General features: G+C 40.0%; 1 protein-coding gene across 4 annotated transcripts in view; it reads left to right on the top strand.

The window, feature by feature from the left end:
* Positions 1-7,098: 7,098 nt before the first annotated feature.
* ARP4 (actin-related protein 4) overlaps positions 7,099-22,849 on the top strand; it is a 317,083-nt gene continuing 301,332 nt past the window's right edge. For 2 of the 4 annotated variants that reach the window (XR_016264320.1, XM_089447838.1), the window contains exons 1-3: positions 7,099-7,333; positions 7,515-7,638; positions 7,806-7,871. Coding sequence is in view for 3 of the 4 variants with exons in the window: in XM_089447838.1 (XP_089303964.1) it covers positions 7,859-7,871 (13 nt within the window). In the remaining variant the exon portion in view is untranslated. The remainder of the gene's footprint in view (positions 7,334-7,514; positions 7,639-7,805; positions 7,872-22,849) is intronic. The other 2 variants (XM_089447839.1, XM_089447840.1) reach the window with 2 other exon arrangements.

Here is a 22,849-nt window from a genome sequence, read left to right as displayed (position 1 = left end):
TTCCTAGTTTTGGAAGTGGTCTTCTAAGTATCTTCTTCCTTGACTCGAACCTGGTGATATCTAGACTTTAAGTCCAGCTTGGTGAAGTACTTTTCTTGCTGCAACTGATCCAACAAATCACCTATCTTATGTAGGTGGTATCTATTTTTGAGCATGATTTTGTTCAACGCCTTGTAATCTATATACATCTGCCAAGTCCAGACCTTCTTTAGCACATTGATGATGGGTGACCCACATGGTGATGTACTCGGTCAAATGACACCCTGCTCCAGTAGTTGCTCCAACTATTTTTTCACCTCACTTACTTATATAATAGACTGCTTGTACAACCCAATGTTTGGCAATGGGGAGTCCAACAATAGCTGGATCTCGTGCTCCACTTCCCTTTTAGGTGTTAACCCTTTAGGCTCTTGGAGCACATCCCTGTATGCCTGTAACAACTCTTCTAGTTGTTGTTTATGTTTTTTAGTACACCCCTCCAGGGATGCCCTTGCCTCTTACTGACTCATCTACAAACTGATTTTCTCTTAAAAATAATATAACATACTTCTTATAACATACTTCTTGCTATAACTAATCAATTTCTTGGCTTGGTTGGCACTTACTAGTGAGATTTTCGACTTGCCTTTGTGCACAATGATGGTGAATGATCTTCCATCCTTAACTAGTCGATATTGATTGGTTGTCTACATGAATATTGCATCTCACATATTCATGTAGGGACTCCCAAACACAACTCCACATACATTAAGGGGAACCACATCTAGTTCTACTTCATTAATAAAATCAACATAGATAGCAAATTTAATTTTACACGATTTCATTGCCTTCATCTCTGCATTATTATTTACCCATCTTAATAAATGGGTTTGGATGACCATGAACTTCCAGCCCCAACTTCTTGACCAAATTTGCTACAATGAGATTCGTCGATTCACCTCCTTCTACACTGATGTACAGACGATCTTCTCATCCATGTTCGAGCTACTTTCAAGTTGGTTGCTCGAGTCACTGTCCATGAGATTATTCTTCTTATTATATTTCTTTTTGTTCTTTGGGTTTAGCTCTGGATGCAACTTCCAACACTTCTCCTCTATATGGCCATCAATATTGCAGTGGTTGTTGGGTTCTTTGCATTGATGCGTAGTGGTTATTTCCTTTTTATCTTTTCCCCCTTTTTGCTTCTTCTTCCCCTCCTTGGAAGTGTCTTGTTGCTCCTTCTGCTTTGATCCACTTGATTGTGCTCTCTTCAGGCCTATGTTCTCCAGGTACTATGCCTATACATAAGCATTGTCCACCGATTTAGGCTTGAACAACATCACTCTTTCCCATATATGGCAGTGCAGACCCCCCAAATACTTGAGGAATACACCTAGGTTCTTTGGGGAGATACCCAACAATATGGCCAGCTTTATGAACTATGTGGTGTGCTCTTACATGCTTTGACCTGACTTTTGCCTGAAGTAGTGCCACCGGATCCACTGGTCCGGATATATGTCTATATGTTATTATGGTTATGTTGTATATGCGTCACGTTGAATTGATGATCTTGCAGACAAGGTATTCTCCCAAGTTATGCAAAGGTACGTTGATTTATGGTGATTTGGTTTAGTTGACATAATATGCCTTGCATGAAAGAGATCAAATGGCTAGCAAGGTGGTAGACTACATAGAATATCCCTATGCATCATATGGACAATGTGGTGTGGAGCACACTTTTGACTTGGAAGACACATTGAGAAGTGTGAAGGAAGAAATAAAGAGTTGCAAAGCAGACAATGAAAAAATCATGTAGGCACAAGAGAAACAAGAAAAGGTGAATGCGATATTACTTTAGAGTTTGTTAGATTTGTAGTGATAGTGACCTCTTCGGATCAGCCATGGACCTGAGAACAAAACTAATGGGAAATATGGCAACAGGTCTCATAGTAGACATAGATCAGATAAATCTGACACTATTAGAGATGGCAGGATGTTGGACACTCCAGATAGGAGGGGTGACAGACACAGGTATTACTCTAGTTTTGGTTCAAATAGACATCATGATCGTCTCATTATCATCCGTACATGAGGAATGATAGGGATACTTGTAGGATGAGTTCAAGAAGGCAAATCCACCTACCTTTGATGGAGAGATGAAGAAATCACAAGATCGAGAGGCTTGGTTGCTTGGCATAAGGAAATTCTTTAGATTGCATGATTACTCATAAAACATGAAAGCAGGGATAGACATTTTCAATCTCAAAGGTAAAGCAAACATTTGGTGGGAAGACGTGAAGACTGTCAAGGACATACATGAGGATGATTTGACTTGGCATGTGTTTGAAAGGCTCTTCAAAAAGAAGTACTTGTCTAAGAGGTACTATGATGACAGGGCTAAGGAGTTTTATGAGTTGTGGATGGGTTTTATGACATTTGAGGAGTATACTAGCAGATTTTTAGAGTTGTTGAGATATGTTCCTTATGTCAGAGAGGAGAAGGCCAAGGTCTAGAGATTCATCAATGGATTTCCAGTTGCATACAGAGACTAGATTGAGTTCGATGAGCCTAGATCGTTGGAGGAGGCCATCCGAAAGTTGAAGCATTGTTATGAGTAGTTGAAGCGCAAAGTTGAGCCAAAAAGTGACCTGAAGAGAAATGACAAAGCTAGAGGAAAATGGAAACCAAAGCAAGGAATACTTCAAGATGCGAGTGAGAAAGATAAGGCAGTTCATTACAAGAGATTCAATACAACTGAGAAGAGACATGGAGAGTAGCAAGCTAGAGGCGGTGGTAGGGAACCATTGCAGTGTTGGATATGTGGTGAGGATCATCGTAAGAGGGATTTTCCATAGTATCAGAGTGGTAGTAGACCCCAGATCTACAATGCTTAGGAGGCACATATAGTTGGTGATGTTGGTCATAGCATTCCTCGGATCTATGCATCTGTGGACAACAGGCAAGCAGATCATCAGGCATCGATCATTGAGATGGACGGTAAGCTTTGTGATCGAGTTGTTTCTATTTTGATTGATCTTGGATCTAACTATAGTTATATTAATGCTGGCCTGGTGGATAAGTGTGCTTTGAGAAAATAAGTGCATGCAGAATCTTGGTTGGTACAGTTGGCTACAAGTACAAAGAAGTGAGTTCACCATTGGGTACGAGCTTGTGCATTTGAGTTAAATGGTATGCCTACAAAAACACATTTGAATGTATTGCCATTGGGTTCATATAATATGCTTTTGGGTTAGTATATCCTAAAACTTCCAATCTTTATACCATTAGGATACAATTGTTGTGAATATTGGAGGTTCACAAGGTGATACAAATTGTAAACATGATTTTCAAGGCTTCATGGTCTTTAATAGCTCTAACGATCCATTGCAATATAATGTCCATACATAAGTTCTAGAGGTAAGGCTTCTCATTCACGTTCACTATCACATTTGCATAATGAATATAATGTTCAATTGGAATATGTGAAATTAAAAACTTATATACAATTTAAATAAAGTTACTAGGCAATATATATATATATATATATATATATATATAGTGGGAATACCTATCATAACCAAGTTGTCAAACCAGTAGTGAGGACAACCGATATGGCTATTGAATCATCACCATTATTCAAGGAAAACCACGCCACTTGAAATTATCTACTGGTGGTCCCTAAGGGGGTAGGCTTTCACTCCTACCTCTAGGGCTTAGACTATTAACTTGTTTCCTTACGTTTAAAGAAAACGAAACTCTTGACCAAGCAAAAATACTTTTAAAACATATTTGAAACCCAACTAAACAACATACTTATTATATTCAAATAATTATAATTTAATTAAAACTATTTTTATAATATTTATCATTTTTTAAGATTTAGGCTCAATCTCCATAATTAAAAGTTTGACATTGTTTAAAGTTTACCTCATTGTTATTTTCCATATGAATAAATAAGATCTTCACATAAGACACACCATAATTTTAACATGATAGAGCCTTGACATACATCTACACTACTTAAATAGCATAAAAACACAATTTAACCTTTAATTAACATAAAACACAATTTAACCTTGTTTTATTCTTGTTAATTATCTTAAGTTTATTATTTTGAAATAATGTGCACCACAAGGTAAAGTGAATGATTAAATGCTGAAATTTTAATCTTTTTCCAGTGGAAAAATCTGTAACCTTTTATTAAAAAATGAAAAGTTACAATTGCAGATGCATGATGCATTCCATAAGCTGCCCAATGGGCTCCAGTGCCATGGCACCCGACGCAACGTTACATGACTAACGTGCAAAAAATGATGAGAAGAAAATAGAGGAAGAGGGAGGGAAAGTAATGAAAGCAAGAAAAACTGAATATACTGCTTCAAGTTTTTCTTCCTTTTTTCTTTTCGACCTTGCGCCACTCTCCTTGGGTGGGCTCGATCGAGGCTATGACTAACTGTGTTTCAGCTTTCTGCAGGCCTGTTTCCTTGTCTGAATCTGATGTGTCTGATTGGTGGTGCCGCTTTATCCCTCCCATGTTCTGGTCATCGTTTGTCTTCTCTGCCTGATTTGGATGAACCTGTGGGGCCTTGTTGTCTGATATGTTTTCCTTCTGATTCCCTGTTTCAGCTTCCTCTATGATGGTATCATCCTCTTCTGCTTCTGATTCTTCGTCTTCTGATATCGAAGGGGCTTTCTTTTCCGGAACTCTCTTCTTTATGACCTCATCTATATTCTGCCATCCTTTGGACTTTCTTTGTTGTGTCTTGCTCTTGTTGGGGCTTTTGCATGCATTGTACAGGTGGCCTGTTTGTTGACATCCCCTGCATCTGAATGCTGTATTCTCATAGTCCAGAGATTGTTTCCACTGTGAGTTGTTAAAGTTCAGAATGATGCTTTCAGGTAATCCTTGGCTGAGATCTACCTCGACACATATTCTAGCAAAAGTGAAGATTCCCTTTATATGTCTCTCTGTATCAATCTTTAATATTTTCCCAAGGGCATTCCCAATAACTATTAAGGCCTTGGAGTGCCAAAAATGTATCGGGAGATTATGCAGCCTGACCCATACTGGCATCCTTGATACCACCATAGTGTTGGCATCAAACTCCGGGAACCATGGGGTAACAAAAAGTCCAGCACTACCCCAGAACCATGGCCCTTGATTGAGGATTTTTTCCTTTTCTTCTTCTAAGTGGAAAATTACTATGAAGAAGCCCTTAGAGCATAGATGTATTTGGCAGTTTTTTGTCCAGACCGTGTGGATCCATTGGTATAGTGCATCAGTTCTAGGCCAAAAGCCGTTAAATCTACAAATAACAACATTTTTTTGTAGATCTGAGAATATGTAATTTACCTCTGGTAGATCCAGGGAGATAGAGGGACTCTCTGGCGATTGATCCACGATATACTGCCCTGGAGGTTCATTAGCAGCTGTAGGTTCTTTCCCCTTTAGAGGTTCTTTCCCTTTGGCTGCATCGCGATAGGTACCTGTAGGTTTTGAGGAAGCTCCCTTGGATCCACCTCGCAGCCGCAGATTGAGGATGATGGTTGAGTCCTTTGCAACCCTATAGTGCTGGAGTGTGTGTTGATCCTGTAAGCAAAGCCCTGAAAATAATAGATTTTGTAATGCAACTGGAATTCCCAGTTTGTCCTGGATCTCTTTTTTAACCTCCAATACACTCATCCGTTCCCAGATCTGCATACAAACGTGTCTGCCTTCTGTTGATCTGATAAAGATTTGCTTCGAATCCGCTGAGTCTGCCTTGACCAAATCCAATTTAATAGATTTGATTTCTGGATCTGACGGGTTTCCACCTATCTTCTGCCTGGATCTGGGCAGATCGGATAGGTCCACCCCGTATCTGCAATTTTTGGCCCGATCTGATGAGCTGCTTCCCAGATCAGGGCTCCTGTTGGGGCGATCTCCCATTTGCACGACGCGGTCTGCGAACCCTCTGTTGAAACGATGCGAATATCCTCCGATCTGCCGTCTGGGTTCTTGGGCAGTTAGATCCGACCTAGATCTGCAAAGATTAAGGCTTAGATCGGGTAGATCCGTCCTAGATCTGCTGAGTTTAGGCCAGACGGTTTTGTGATGGGACGGATCTGCATCCCTCAGACCCCCGTCCTTGCATGCAACAGTCGCGAGGAGAGGGACAATGTTAGCGTGAGCAATAAAGCCAAACCCTGACCATTGCCCGCCTTCGAGGTGGATTCTGAGCCCGAAAACCGTTTTTGTGTGCAGATTTCTGATCTCATGCCGCTTGGCGAGCTTCTCTTCCAGATCCGCCTCTGATGCATTTGGCCCATCAAGCAGATGATGGTTTGGGCGTGGATTATTTGCTCTGTCAGGGGCTTCAGATGTTTTCCAGGCGTTAAGTCGCATAGTCAGTCCCGTGCCGGCAGATCGATGACCATCAGAGCGCACGCTCTTGAGGCCAGTCCAGTGGAGGGTGATGGCTGTGGCCAGCCCTGCAGCGCCACCGCCAACGTCCGCAGTGACTGTGGTTTCGATTCCTGTGCAGGAGAAAACCTTGGCGATGGCCATTTCCAAAACCCTGTGAATCCAATCTTTTCGAAATCAAATTCCTCAACTGAAATTTTAATCTAATTTAAAAAACACAATATTTATTTGAATATTTAACTATATTTTAAATATAAAAATTATTTATTTTTTTAAAAAATATTTTTATTTAATAATTTAATAATTTAAATATATTTATATTAAATTAAATTTAAGTTGAGATTATGTTAATATAAATATAATCTACTCACTAATAAAATATTATCACCAAAATTATGATAATATATCTACGACTTTCCTATTCAAAATTCAAATACATAACTTTAACAATTAAAAAAAACAACTATTATACAAATATATAATAACTTTTATGAGGATTGAATGATACAATTCTCAATAAAATCATACATTTTTAATATTTAAATTGTATTTTATTACCTAATATATTTAAAAAAACCCTTGTGAATTACACTCTAAATAAATCAAATTTACAATTTTAACCATTTATGATAAAGTTAGGGGCAAAATTGACCCAAAAAAATATAGCCAAAAAGAACAAAAATAAAATTACGGTTTTAAACAACATATAAAAAAGGAAGCAGATACAAATCCCTCTTGGATGGGATGGTTAGAAATTGTAGGCCGTTCTGCTAACCTTGAAGCAGTTTTTAGTTTGTATCCCATTATTCAATTTCAGACTGTATCTATCCCCATCGTTAGCTCTGGTCTACTTCAGATTCAGTAGTATTCACATTTATGCTCTTCTACCTGCCAGTCTTGAGGCTTGTAACGAAAAAAATCGAGAAATAACATTCTGGAAACGTTTACAGAGTAAGTATTGAAGCCATATTTTAAACACCAGAAGTTTCATGCAAATTCATTATAAGACCTCTCTCCGTTCCGTTCCCCTCTTTCAAATGAGAATAAATTACAGAATAACTGAAATCTAACCCTATTCCCAGTTATTTTTAGCTGTACTAACTACAAATGCTCTGCACATTTAATGATAAAGAATAAACCCTCACTGCGACGGCACGAAAAGTTAGCGTTTCTCGAGACAAATTCGTCTGCACTGGAGAGTTTTTTTCTCCGAAAGTTGCCGAATCCTCTCGTGACACAGACTACAGTATACCCGTGTATGGGATTCTATCGTACCCCTTTTCTATGCGCTTATCGATTTACATGTTTTGCGGAAAAAAGATTTGCACGCATACTAAAATGCTTTTGTTTGCTTGTTTGTTGCTGTTGTTTATACTATGAATGAATTGCAGTAATAATGTTGTCTTTGTGATTGGCTCTGCAGTATACTGTTGAAACAACTGCTGAGGTGTATCTCATCTATAGGCGCTCGGCACTATGTATGGAGGTGGTGTGTACATTTGCTTTTTTATCTATATTCAACGCTTTTCCTGCTTCTTGTAGTGCAATTTTTGAGCATTTGGTAGTGGGTCAATTTGACATTTTCAAAGAAGATTTGATCATTTTCTTTCATGTCAAATACACCTCAGATACTTGCTCATTTCTGTTAAGATCCTATTCTGCAGGTTGTGTGATTTTATTTGTAAATGCCCGTAATTTGTAGATTTTGTTCGATCAAACATAAATCCTGGGACTATCCCACTTTTCTGATGTTTTACGTGCACTGTACTTACACGGAAAAATTAAATAGTTGGGATTTATGGACATGCACCACCTGTCAAACGGAAATTTGTTCAAATTGTCACCTGCCCAAGGGTGTACCCGCACTTTCGAATCCTGTTAAGCCTTTCTCACGATAAAGGTTTGAGTTTTTATTTGGATGGTATTGACATGGGACAACGTCCTCGTTGGTATTTTCTCATATTAAAAAAAATTGATGGATACAAAAACTTATTGGGCTACAATCTATATATGCCTTAACTGTATAAATATGCTTTTCCCTTGAACCGATGTTAGAATAATACTTTACTAAAGTATTATGCTTATGCCCTTGTTGAGCTGCCCTGCAGGCTTAGAGAGTTTGCATCTGACAAGTTTAATCCACTTTGACTGTAAAGGGAATCAACGTGGGGATACACAAACAAAGCTTAAGCATTGTTACTGGACTCTTCCAAGTCCTTGTCGACTCTCAAGTTTGACTCTGCACTTTGAGGAAGCTGAGTTCAGTTAGCTTTTTTAAGTCAAACTAAACCCTGAGGCATACTTGTTTTCGACTCAAGACAAAAAGGACAAAAAAAGGCACTCATTTTGCTTGCTTTTCTGATCCGGCCTCACACCAGACAACCAACATTGCATTTTGTAGTATGTAGTATCATCTATGTCAATTGAAACATCATCTATTATTGAAAAATTACGTTAATGCACATTTTGAACTTTCATATCAATGGATAATATCTTTTTGATATATTATGTGTTATTTTATTTTTTTTCTTTGAGTTGACTCTTGAGTTTTTCCCAAATTTGAGTCAACATACTCTTTTGGCCTGGCCGAGTCATTCTCTAAAGTTAGCAATGGATACAACAAATTGAACAGTTGGAAAGCAACATAAACTCCGAAGAATGAGTATCCTTCAAGAGGAGGTGTTTCCCATTAAATATAAACACGCAAAATTTAACTCAGCAATAGGAAAATTTGAAAGTGAGGCAATGACCTCTTCTCTAAAGTTAGCAATGGATACAACAAATTGAACAGTTGGAAAGCAACATAAACTCCGAAGAATGAGTACCCTTCAAGAGGAGGTGTTTCCCATTAAATATAAACACGCAAAATTTAACTCAGCAATAGGAAAATTTGAAAGTGAGGCAATGACCTCTCAACAATTCTTACAGGATCAAGGAGAGAATATAAATCTTGGGTCTAGGTGGTTACATGGAAGAATGCGTGCCCATTGGTAAAGGTTGTAGTAGAAGGTGAGTTTGAAATTTGAATAGGAAGGGCTCCAAGAATCCGATGCACTAGGGAATTGAACCTTTCAGTTTGTGGTCCCTCGTCTTCTTCTTCAAACCTTGCTTAGAGAGTCTCTCTATCATCCATGACTTTATAGAGCTTGGCATACCTCATCATTTGTTTCCACGCTTCACAAGATCAAATGTGTGCCCATAGAGCCAATAAGTGGCTTGCTTCACTCTGCAACAAGGTTTTCTTGATTGTTGACTTTATGAGATTGCCAGTGGAAAACATGAGGATGACTAGAGAACAAGTGATTGCAATTAGTAAGGCAAATAAATGGGCCATGATTTGGGACCTTGGGGCTGTGATTAAGGACTCCCCTACCTTGAGCTGGTCAAGTACTTGGTTGGCTAAGTGATAGTCTTGTAAGGCTAAGGGGTGACCTTTGTTGCCATTACATACTGGGATTGAAATGGCTTTGTTTGTTCCTCCCTAGGTTCCTTCCACAAAATGCCTTCCATACAAGATTGATCTTGGTCATTGAAATGTATGAAAGTCTTGAGATTCCTTTCAATGCATGTTATTAATGACCCCTCTTAACAAAATACATTCATTGCATCGAACCTTCTAAACTCTGGCTTAAGAATTTTGTCAAACAATTAAGACACTTATCATTATGTCAAATCCTTGTACAAATAACTATAATAGGGATAAATTCTCTATCTCTTGCACAATAATATAATATTGGAAGAATGTGCGATATGCAAGGAAGGCACTGATCCAAAACAATTCCCAATTTATTAAGAAAACATGAGGGATTACATATAAGTATTTATTTGATGAAATTTGGTACTTTGCCATAGACATAAAAAACATTGTCAACCTAGTTTGCAAACTTAGTGTTCTAAGGAATTAGTTTGGCCTCTTGTCTTGACCCTTGCCATCAACACAACTCTTATGAAACACTCAATCTTGTTGTCTCGATTGTTGATTAGTCTCTGCCTCGCAACAATTCAACTTGCAAATTTGAGTTGGTAAAGCCTTAGGCTTACTGCAGAAGATTACAATGAATACTCCACTACCTTTATAGTTTGGTGATTGGTCACCAAAATGTTCCAGGAGTTTCAACTCCAATCTTGGTCCTCAACACTTGAAAACTTGGCCCAACAATTTAAGGATTATGCCAATAACTAAATCGGTTCCCAGGTTAGGTCTCAACCACAAAGAGTGTGACTAATTCTTAGATATTGTCGACTTTCTTCGAGACTAAGTGTAATTTTGTGCAAGCTATATCACCTTAAACTCGCCCAACGAGTATTCTTGGCCTTTAGCAAATAATTTGAACTTCAACTAGTTTAACTCTAATGTGGCCCTTTCAATATACCTTCAATCTCACCATCGAATGATGTGGCCCTTCTCTTGGTGTCGTTGTCTATCCCCACAATTAAACCTTGTCCAAGGTTACTTGGAAGCGGGAGCGGAAGCGGGGAGTGACATTTTCAAAAGCTTCTAGTTTGGCAGTGAATCAGGAGCGAATTTTTATATAATGTATATTTTTTATATATTTTGATGCATATATGTCAACAAAACCATGTAGAATGATGTATTATATATTAAAAACGTAAAAACATGGATTGAACCATATAACATCAATCATCTAGAAGTTATAATCCTCATCAACCACGTCCACAAGTTAGTAACATACAACATATCGAGTCTCATGATTCATCAATCTTAAAGTTTCAAGCTTTCAAAATTGATATATAACATTTATCATCATTGATCACTAAAGTTGTAACTTGTACTTGTAACCATTACCATTACCAACTAACCAAATGATAAGAAAGAATATCTAACATGAAATGAAACGTTTCAACTTTCAACTTTCACAAAGCATCATAGTCATAATTCATTACCAATGAGTTTTAGTTGCCAACTGCAAACTTCAAACTTAAATTGTCATATATTGTTTACAAAAAATATCATAATAAATATGAAAGAGTCAGCAATTATAAAAACTATTAGAAACTGGGGTGACAAGAGGGGGAGGGATTCTCATTAATCCTGAAGGAATACTTGTTGACCAATATGCCTAGGGCTTGGGAAAGAAATCCAACAACCAAGTTGAAGCCTATGGTCTATATCTTGGACTTCTTTTAGCTCACCAAAGGGGATTAAGGAAGTGATAATTCTGGGAGACTCCTTCTTGGTCATAAAGCACATGCGCTCCAACTCTCCAGCCTAGAACAACAAGCTCGATCAACTGCTCCAATGCACACATGTAATGCTCCCTCTTTTTGCTAATTCAAATTTTTTTCATATCCTAAGAGGACTAAATGTGGAGGTAGACACACAAGCCAATAAGGCATGCCAATTGAATGAAGGACATACAGTGGTCAATGGAAATGATGGTTTCCTACCCATCCCCTAATTTTACAATGCGTGTCTCTTTTCTCCTATCTCCCTCTCCTAATGCCCTAAACACCGTGCCCATTGAACCTTACCCTCCCCTAAGATCTCCCCTTCCTCCCTTGTCCCCTCCTCTCATCCTCCTCCCTCCCTCCCTCACTCCCCCGGGCTTTCCCTTCCGCTAGCTCCATTTGGCATCATCTGACGACCCATCTCTCTTCTCCCTTGACACTAGGCGCTCTTATATCGGCACATGTGAGGCCACCCAACGCGAAGGATCCGATAAGTGTGGGAGCTCTCATGTCTGTCCCTCGGATGATGGTTTCTACCGTTATGCTCAAGGTTCCTTCATGTGAATTTCCTCTGCGAGCGAGTTGCATTTACTCCTAGTTTGAATCAAATGACTCACCTACTTGAAGGCAAGGAGGACTAAAGCGAGGGTCATGTCGCTTAGCATAGCAATAATGGAGTCATCATGGGATCCTGGGGGCACGTAGACCACTCATCTGTGTCGCACACCGCATTTGTATGGCTCAATCTATTTAACAAGGGGTTACAATATGATCTTCTTCACAGTGATGGTGTTTGGCTCTGTCTCGCAAATTGATAGTGGTTGGTTTCTATTGAAGGGCCCGAGGAGCCCATGGATGGTAGCAATGGCTGGGGGTAGCTCCTATCCCCACTCTTGGGAGTCCCTGCATTATGTGATGTTGGCTCGGTTGGAAAAGAACTCAAGGAAACACTTGACAATGAATTCAACGAGGAATTTGGTGCCTCTGCAAGCGACCAATTGTCGGTTCGAAGGGGTTCTCATTAGGCTAATTGCAATGGAAATGGGTTCCTGGGATGGTCGTCGTCCTCGCTCGGGCAGGGTGGCTAGAAACAGCATGCACGCTTGGGTCAAATGCCCTCCCCTGGCCACCTTCTCTCCTCGTGCCTGTGAAACGTGTTCATGTGAACACACAAAATTATGGGTTGATATAGCTGAATTGTAGATTTTCTTGCACTAGTAGAGGGAAGCAGCCAGTGAGAATCAAGAATGGATAATGGCAAAGAGAAAGCAAATTGGACAGCTAGAAGATGATGTCGGGGCGCTCAGAAGCATGCTTGAGGACCTCCAAGTTTAGTTTGCCAAGCAGAATTCTCCGCGTACAGAAGAAAGATTGGGCCTAGACCTTAACTGCCTTGCTGTTCTTGAGGACTAGTTTGTGTTGTTATGTGAGGTTTCTTATGTATCTTTCTACTATCGCAGTCTTGTTGAGTTTATACTAGTAGAATAATAGGAGTACAATCTTGTTTTGATATTTTGTTGGATAATTGGGCTTGGATAGATAGCTAGCATATGCAACTTATGAAGCTCAGGGATGTAATGGAATTGTAAATATCCAGAGTTTCTGCCGCTATAGGGCGTGAAATTAATATAATCTATATTCTTTCGTGTTAAAAAAAACTACTAGAAACTAGAAAAGACAAGTAAATCTATTATCTATTGCTAATGCTTGGGCCTCCTGCTGCCACGAGAAATGTCTAATTTCTGAGAAAGCATGTAGAATAATGAATTAGTTATTAAAAGCATAAAATCATGGATTATACCATATAGCATCGATCATCTAGTAGCTACAATCTTCGTCAACCACACGTCCACAAGTTACAAGTTTTGATTTATATAGCATCTAAGGGTGCACATGACCAAAATAGCATTGAATACAATCCATCTCTGAAATGAAAATACATCAACAAATAGTCTCTAGATGGCCTCTATCATCCAAAAAAGGCATGCTACAACAAATACCTACATATCATCAAAATCATTGGCTATCTTGGGATCTTTGTCATTAATATCACCCTTTAAGCGTTAACATAAGATAGAAAAAGCATAGCATGTCAAGTCAAGATTTTGTTTGAGTGATGGGTACATTTTTAGTAGGGTCATGATAGAGGATTTTGACAACCAATGTCACTAACCTCAAGGTACATAGAGGGATTGGTGCTCTTGACAAGTTCTATATCCTAGTACATGACATAATCCAATGGAAACATTGCAATCCCCCCAATCTTGAAATCTTGAAAAACAAATAAGTCTGTTGGATTTTGAGTGAGATCTAAAAGTCTACTTTTTCCATATGAAATCCAATGAGGTCGGAACCACTCTCAAACATCCTGCTCATTTCATGGTAATGTTAACAATTTAAGTGGAAGGATGAAAATGAAAGATAAAGGAGAATGTCACTTTTACTTCAAGAATTTAACATTACCATGAATCGCATATTAATACTAGGGCCATAGGCTTGATCATTAGGTTGCCCCACTCAAAAATTCTTGTTTGTTTGAAAAAAAATTGCATTTGGAACGTGCTTGCATAATTTTTTTTTTGTAAAAAAAGCAAGGGAGTGAAATTTTTTTTAGGGAGCGCGCTCTTGGGGTCGCTCTTGATCCTCTCCCAAAGGGGGTGCGCTTCAGGAGTGGGTTCAAGAGGGGGGGGGGGGCGCTCCCCCACAACCATGACCTTGTCTCCTTGATCAACACGGCCATTCAATTCAACCTTCATCAAACTTGCTGAATTGCACCCATGAATCGTAATGCTAGGTATTTCGGCCCTCAATGGTATGTTGTTGATTTCTAATGCGAAGCCCTATAGGGTTCATGCTTCGACATTTTACAAAAATTGTATACTCAAACCCTAAACTACCCCTAGAATTACAATTTCAGTGATTAATGGACTTCCAGCTACCACAATGCGGAAAGGGAACTTTGTTGTGAAAGAAGATAATGCAAACTTATTTCGGCCTTCAATCTACCCTGGTCTCGTCCTTAACTCAACTCGACTTCAATCATAAACTCAATACGATCTAACGGTTAGATAGTACTGATGCCACCTCTCGAATCCGCATTAATTTAATCCTTTCACCAAGTTGCCATCTTAACACATTACTCAACTGTTATTAATGTGTTTGCTGTTGTGGAGTAAGCACCATTTTGGCTAACTGTCAAATTGTTACAGACTTAACTCTATGGGATTCTCAGCCTCTAGAGAAGTGATAATTCGACCCTCCAATTATGATGGAGATTCATGTGCTAAATCGACCTTGCAATTATTGATGATGAAATCCTTTTTATAACTCAGCCCAGGCATAAGAAATAAGTTTGGCCTCCTTGCTCTAATCTTCCATTAGAGCTAGTTGCAAGCCTCCTTACTTGTCGCAACGATGTTGCCACACACAGTCCTCCAATTTAGCTTCAACAAACAAATTCATCAATGAAGTACCAATGAGGAATGTAAGTGATTCCTCCTAATGATTGGCTAGGGTGCGTTGTTGCAACACAAATACCAATATTGATCAACTAGGGTGGATAGTTTCACCACCTAAGAGGATCCATACTCAGGGTACAAACCCTCACACACAAGCATTAAGAGCCCGCAAAATCAATTCATCAAATTATCCTATCACATGTCCATGAATGAGCTCCTGCTTTTCTTTAATAGAGATGGCTATTCGAATACCATGGTTCAACTTTGTCTCTCTTTTTAACAAGTGATATTATCATGTTCTTTTTCCTTGGTCACTTTTTTTTTTTTAAATTAGTTATTCCTTGATATTTCACTATTAATTTTAATTTGTTGCCTATGGGGATTGGCTAGGCTACTGTGATGGTCTCTGTTCTCTTCGTCCGGAGAAAGGGACATTACAGTCCTCCCTTCTAGAAATTCCTTGTCCTGGATACCTGTGAAAACTAAGTGTTGACACAATTACCTTTTGAGGGGTTTTGGTGCTGTTCCATGTTGTCACTTGCTCCATCGATCCTAATCAGAAGAGGGCTTCTACAATGGTCTTTGATCCCTAAAATGTTAGCATGACCCACAAATCTCTCTTTCTGGCTACCAGTGCTATAAAGCTGTTGACCTCTCTGCTGTTATATGATTGAACTGAGGTCATGCTCAGTAGGTGAAATCATGGAAAAAAACCTTATCCACCTGAAAAGAGGGCTAGTAATGTCGATGGAAACAAGATATCTCTGTGTTTTGTCTGCTATCCAATGCTTACTCCATGAATTAGTTTGCTGTGAAAGCTCTGCCCCTGTTGGCTCAACCTTCATTATCTATCTTTCCTTACCCAATGCTTGCTGCTTACTCATATCGCTGAATTGTAAGTAGCTTCCTTGGTCCCACTTCACACAACTTCCTTGAGCATATACCTTTTGGTAAAACTGCTGCTATTGATCTTCCTACAAGTCTAAGGCAAATTTCAGACAATTTTTCGCATGCTAAGTTGCCTGTTGCCCCCTTGGCATGATGATACTTGAATGTCATTATGCTGTCATGTGATATATCCTTGTACTCCAATGGAATCATAAGGAAGTGCATAAGCTTGGCCAACCGGTCAACCCCTTTGTAGTTATAATTGGTGACCTGCACCACTGGTAGACCTGCTAACAAATCCCTGGTCGTACTTCCATGAAGCTTTCGCTGCTCCAATTTGATATAAGTGCAGACTAGAAATTTGCTATCAGAAAGTTGAGCTTTGATGCTACTGCATTCATCTTCGAAACCAACAATTGCTTGTAGAGGCTTTGACCTCGAGTACTCACCTATTATTGGAATATTCCCCAAAAAGGAATGTATGATGCCGATCTCTTGGAAAGGGTCTTTGCCACAATGCCGCCTTCTTCCTCCCAGTTGTGTTCCACTTCTTTGTGAAGCTTTGCTGTATGATGGAGTGATCCACCTGGATCCCATTTGCCGAATAGGGAATCTATTATCCCCAAAACCAAAAAGCTCTTGCTACACTGTAACCTTCGCTAGAAATGTCCTCCCATAAATCCTCCACTTGGTAGGGTACCAACTCATAATCTCCCTCAAATCTAACTGCCATGTGTTTCTGTCATAGGAGATGCCAATCGTAACTCCTGGAGTCCATGGCCTCCTAGAGAATGTTTTTCTTTCTAGTCATCAACAATGTCTAGAAAAAACCACTATGCTGATGCTACGCTATTCTGATCCAAAGATCAATCTCCTGATCCTCTATCCCAATATGCTTGCCCTCCTGTACAAACAACTTGCATGATTGGGTTCTTGCTTCCTCATTGATCCCAATTGTATGTGTTATCCCTTCATTTGTATGAGGGTTGGAAAATCACTCATATGGACGTATGGTGCTGCAAGCCCTGTCTATGTATTGTTGAATAGGGTTGCTCCACAACTCAAAAGTGGAGTTCTATTGCTTCCTCCTTAGCAATTTTAACTATCCCTCAACCTTGGCAAGGTTAGCAGCTGTCCTCGCATTTCTAGCTCCCAAAGGTTTCAGCACTTGATCTTGTTGTGATAAAAGTTGAATACCTTACAGAAGGCCTTTTTGCAATGAAGGAAAAGACCAAGATGCTTAAAGCCACACTTTTATCTCTCTCTTCAGAATTAGATCTGGGAACCTTCTTATCAAGACTGGGGCACTTCTCCTTTCTGGCTGTCTCTTCTAATTCTGAGTGTGCCCTTTCAGGAACTATTGCAAATGCCCCCTAGGCTGTTTCAATTTCTAGCATACAAAGAATTACCATCTTATGAGCCTTAGGTGACATATCAATTTATTGCAATGTGAATAGATGGCCTTCAATTGCTGCTCTATTGTCTTTAGATGTGCAATACCTTTTGACCTTCGCTGCTTTTTATAACGCCATGCTCCGATCTAATCTATTGCCTTTGTGAAGTTTCTTTTATATCCTTCAAATGCCTTTGTTAGGTTCTTGTTATAGTCTTCAAAGATTCTCAAGAATTTTTTCAAGCACTCCTGCAAAGACTTCCATCTTCCCAACGTACTGGTCAACAAACCACTAAAATCAATGTCAAGAGTAATCTGAGTTTTATCTTCCATTGATAGACCCCCATCAGGTTGGCAGGATGCACAACTCTGATATCGTTGTAGTGGCTCTTAAGAAAATATTTATTTCACTAGATCTTTTAAACTTTGGCGTAAGAGTTTTATCAAATAGTTAAGACACTTATCATTACGTCAAATCCTTGTACAAATAACTATAACAAGGATAATTTCTCAATCATTTGCACAATAATATAGTACTGGAAGAATGTACGATATGCAAGGAAGGTACTGATCCAAAACAATTCCCACTTTATTAAGAAAACATCAAGGGTTACATATAAACATTTATTTGATGAAACTTGTTACTTTTTGCCACAATTTTTTTTTTGTTAAACCAGTTTGTGTTAAAATTGGCAACTAGGGCCAAACTCCATGTGGGTCATCTTATTTATGACAGCTGATATTTTTCGTGGATTCCTCTCATCGAGAGGTGTAGGATTGATCTAAAGATCATCCGATTCTGACATGTATTCATGGAGATATGAATTTATGTGTTATGGGACAATTTGTCAAGGTCGGCCAGCAACTAAATTACCAACACTTGTGCTCAACGCTTTAGTATAAAAAGAGGTGGCTTGCTAGTCATTTGGACACACACTCTTCTTGTGGTCTCTTCCTCTCCACTTGTCTTTGGGTTTTGGTGGGAGGAGAGATCCTAAGAGACAACGCTGCCCTAATGGAGAAGGTTCTACACTATCATGGAGAAGGCCTTATGATGCCCTTACTAACACGCAATCATGAAGGCAGAAGCCCTAACGCAGTCAAAGGAAGAAGGTGATATCACAGCAAGGAAGTGACCTAAGTAAAAGACTTTTAGACACTGAGATATGAGGATCATGCTATGCCCTAGCCACAGGTCTAAAGGGAGTTTATGCAGCTGAGGAGACCTGTCCACGCAGCAAGGAGATGTCACCTAACCGCAGTCACTAGAAACCTATATGCTGCCCTAAAATGAAGGTTCTATGCAGCATGATGTAGGATCCTTTCACACTGGGCAGAGGAGCCCTTAACTACCCCTAGACGCAGTCAAAAGGAAGACAGTTCAAGCATGCCCTAACCGCAGTCTTATGTGTCACAAGCTAGTGCACTAGAACCAGTCAATACACAGTCCATGGAGGGAACTAAGCCACAGTTAAGGGGGGTGCTATAGGCAGCTCAACGTGGCTCCAAACAGCAGCATGTAAATGTGCACTAGGACGCAGTCATTAGAGGTCTTAATCTGCAGTTAAAGAGGACTGTTAGAAGGACTGTTAGAGGCAGTTAAGGAGGAATGTTAGAAGACTGTTAGATGCAGTTTAGAAGGACTGTTAGAGGCAGTTAAGGAGGACTGTTAGAAGACTGTTAGATGCAGTTAAGAAGGACTGTTAGAGGACTGTCACATGCAATTGTTGGTTGCTGTCCTAGAGAAGCTCTCCGCTGCCTGAATATGAAAGAAGCCTAAACAACCATAGCCTAGCTGCTCTGCTAGGCTGCAAGCCACAGCAAGCAGCTAAGGCTGATAAGTGATAGTGGTGCAGCATATAGGTGACAGTAAGGATGGGTGCAACATGGTGCAGTATGGTGCAGCACAATGGTACAGCATGGTATTGCAGCAGCTTGTTGATGATGGGTACAACATGATGATGAGGTACTGCTCTGTGAAGGGAGCAACACAGTGATGAGAGAAGCTCAGTGATTGGGTGCAGCGCAGTGACGTGTGCAGCATGATGATGAGGTGCAGCACAGTGATGGGTGCAGCGTGGTGATGGAGTCACCTTGCAAGGTCAGTTGAAGCAGTATGTCTTCACCAGAGCTTAGATCAGCTACCTCATGTGTTATCTTCATAAAGAAGATCTCTGCTCTTATTTTGATAAGTCAAAATGTTGACTTCTGATGTATATGTATTATCTCTCTCTCTGCTGAACTATTGAAGAACATAGGAAGAATTGATCAAGGCTTTCCCCACATTGGGGTTTGTCATATCTCTCTCTTTGCTGAACTATTGAAGAACATAAGAATAATTGATCAAGGGTTTCCCCACATTGGGGTTTGTCCCTGGCTGGCGTCACATCTTGTGTCCTCTTGTCTTGGCTTGTTTTCTGCGATTTATGTTTATGTTCTATCTGCATTTTACTATCATGCTAAATGTGATTGCTAATCTGGAATTGATATTGAGCTAATATGGAAAATTGAAGTAAATTTGCTCTCAGCATAGAACATACCTAAAATTAACATGGTATCAGAGTTGAAGCGAAGACAAAGCCCAAGCAAGAGTGAAAGAGCAATCACCGAAGACAGCTGGAAAGGACAAAGGGCTCAATGGGTTTCTATTTACCAAGGGTGAAGTCAAATCAAAGAAGATTATCAGAGTGGTGCAGTGGAAGCATTTGATGGCCTACCTAAAGATCACTTCAATGGGAAGTTCAGATCTAAGGGTGGAAGGAAAGGCAGATGCCTTGCTTGCAATGAGTTTAGCCATTATGCGAAGGAGTGTCCGAATAAAAGGGACACATCACTTGATGATGATAACAATCATTCCAGGGGCATCTTCAATGATTGAAAGAATGACAGGTATCATGGCAAAGGAAAAAGGAATGCTGGTCATCAAGGAAATGGCCGACTCTTCAAAGAAAGCAAGGAACTCCAGGTATGAAGAATCAGTTGTTGTTTCTGATAAGCTAAAGGAGTATTATCTTATATTGGTCCTCTCCACTACTCCTCTAGACTATTTGGGAATCTGGCTTATTGATGGTAGTGCTTCAAGGCACTTCATCGGATAGAAGGAAGCTCTCTCTAATTTGATAGAGAAGGAAACAATCGTGGAGATTATACTTGGAGTCAATGCTACTTATCCCGGAAAGGGTGTAGGGAATGTTACCCCTTAATTGAATAAGGGTAGCACGATTCATTTACAAGAAGTTCTTTATGTACCTGATCTCAAGAAGAACCTGGTGTCCATTTTCGCAATCGAAGTCAAAGGTTTCAAGGTGGCATTCATCGATGGAAAGGTACGTGTTTGAAAAAGGAAATTTTCAAGATGCTTTTATTCTTAGGTTCAGGGTTTGCAATTTGTATCAAGTTGCAGGAAGTCCATTGGGGACCATGTCAGTTGACACATCTCTTCTATAGCACCGAAGGTCTGCTTATTATGGGGCCCTACCCGATGTGAGTCAGATGGTGACATGGATGCCTGAATTCAAGAAGAGCATGAAGGTACATGTTCGAGATGTACTGAAGGAAAACTTACAAGGGGACCATTCCCCTCATGTAGCAAGACCTCAGATGTGGAACAACTTGAGGGGTTTGAGATTCATGATTGGGAATCTCAAGTATGCAGGTGGAAGAAAGCTCTATGTCTTAGAGCAAACACCCCGGGCTTGATATGAGAGGATTGATAGCTGTCTGATGAAGCTGAGATTCACTAGGAGTGAAGCCGATCCAAACCATTACTTGAAGGTTGTGGATGATAGACCTCTCATATTAGCACCTTATGAGGACGACCTCTTTCTAACAGGTGCAAACCCTCTCATTTGCAAAAGTAAGAGGGAGTTGGATTTTAGATTTGGAATGGTGAACTGTAAGCTCGTGACTACCTCGATGGAGCTTAACTTTAAGAAGTTATGCAATAGTGCTGCCGGACCTGATTTGGGAAATGCCTCTGAGTTTTGTCAACTCATAATAACATTGATGTTCTTGGTGAACTCTCGTTTGGATATATGTTTTGCAGTTAGCATGTTGAGCTCATATATGGTTGAGCCTCACTGGATTGGTGCCAAGGATCTCTTGAGATATCTTCAGGGCACAATCTCTCATGGATTGAGATACACTATCGGAAATGTGAAGCTGCATGATTATTCTGATGCTGATTAAGCAGGCAATGTGGAGGATCGCAAGAGCACTTCTGGGTGTTGGTTCTCTTTGGGTTTTGCTTTGATATCCTGGATGAGCAGGAAGCAGAAGTCGGTTTCTTTGAGCACTGTTGAGACTGAATACATAGCTACGAGTATGACCTTGTGTGAAGCTGCCTGGTTGAGGAAGCTCTTCAGTGAACTGTTTGGACACATGCTGGATTCCACCATGATCTTCTGTGACAACCAGAGGGGGATTTGATTGTTGAGGAATCCCATGTTCTATGATTGCTCCAAGCATATAGACATCAGGTACCACTTTATCTGGGATATGGTACATCGAGGAGCAAGAAGGCTCCATCGCATTGGGACTGATGTGCAGGTCGCCGACATTCTATCGAAGCCCCTGGGAAAGGTCAAATTTGTGACTTTCCAAGAATGACTAGGAGTCGTGGAGAGACTCTCTCCTAAGGGTCCTGTATGATATGGACATTGAACTCTGGGAGCTCTGGGGGCTTGGGGGTACATCTTGGAGCGATGAGAAACCATAGGGTGAGTGGTTTAGCCTTCCCCTAATGGTCTGCTATGTAGGCAGGATGAGTGGTTCAACCTTCTCCTGCTGAGACACAGTCATAGGGTAAGTGGTTCAACCTTCCCTTAGTGATTTGTTGTGTACAGTGTGAGTGGTTTAACCTTCCCATGGGATACCCCTGGTGACATGTAGGCAGGATGAGTGGTTCATCCTGCTCCTGCTGAAACATCCTACCCATGCAGTCTGGGACTCAGGGGAAGTACCTCTCATTTGGCCAATGAGTAGGGAAATGAGGATAGGGACCATAGTAGTACCAATGGATGCATCGTGTATCTACCGTACTCCCTATGCTAGGATGATATTGATCTGGGATCAATTGGAATTGACTTCGGGTCAGTAAGAGTGATATAACTCACTCTCTTTTGGAACTGATTTCGGATTAGTAAGAATGGTATGATACACTCTTTATTTGGAACTGATTTCGGTTTAGTAAGAGTGGTTTGACACACTTTCTTTATTTGGAATTGATTTCGGATTAATAAGAGTGGTTTGACACACTCTTTATTTGGAACTGATTTCGGATCAGTAAGAGTGGTATGAGACACTCTCTTTTATATGGGATTGACTTCAGGTCAGTAGAGGATGGTATGATACATTTTCGATCACTTCTTCTTCTTCATAGTTCAGCAGAGCAAAGCAGTGCAGGGCACTGATGGTAGAGATAGTACAGTCTGGCAGATGGATTAATAGATGGAGTTCTCCCTAGTTAAGAGGGAGTGTTAAAATTGGCAACTAGGGCCAAACTCCATGTGGGTCATCTTATTTATGGCAGTTGATATT

This window comes from Pinus tabuliformis, chromosome X (assembly GCF_031772625.1).
Source record: "Pinus tabuliformis cultivar Carrire ecotype Pingquan chromosome X, CPIR1, whole genome shotgun sequence".
Lineage (NCBI taxonomy): Eukaryota > Viridiplantae > Streptophyta > Pinopsida > Pinales > Pinaceae > Pinus > Pinus tabuliformis.
Note: the sequence above shows the minus strand (reverse complement) of the source record. Positions and strands in the feature narration are given on the sequence as shown.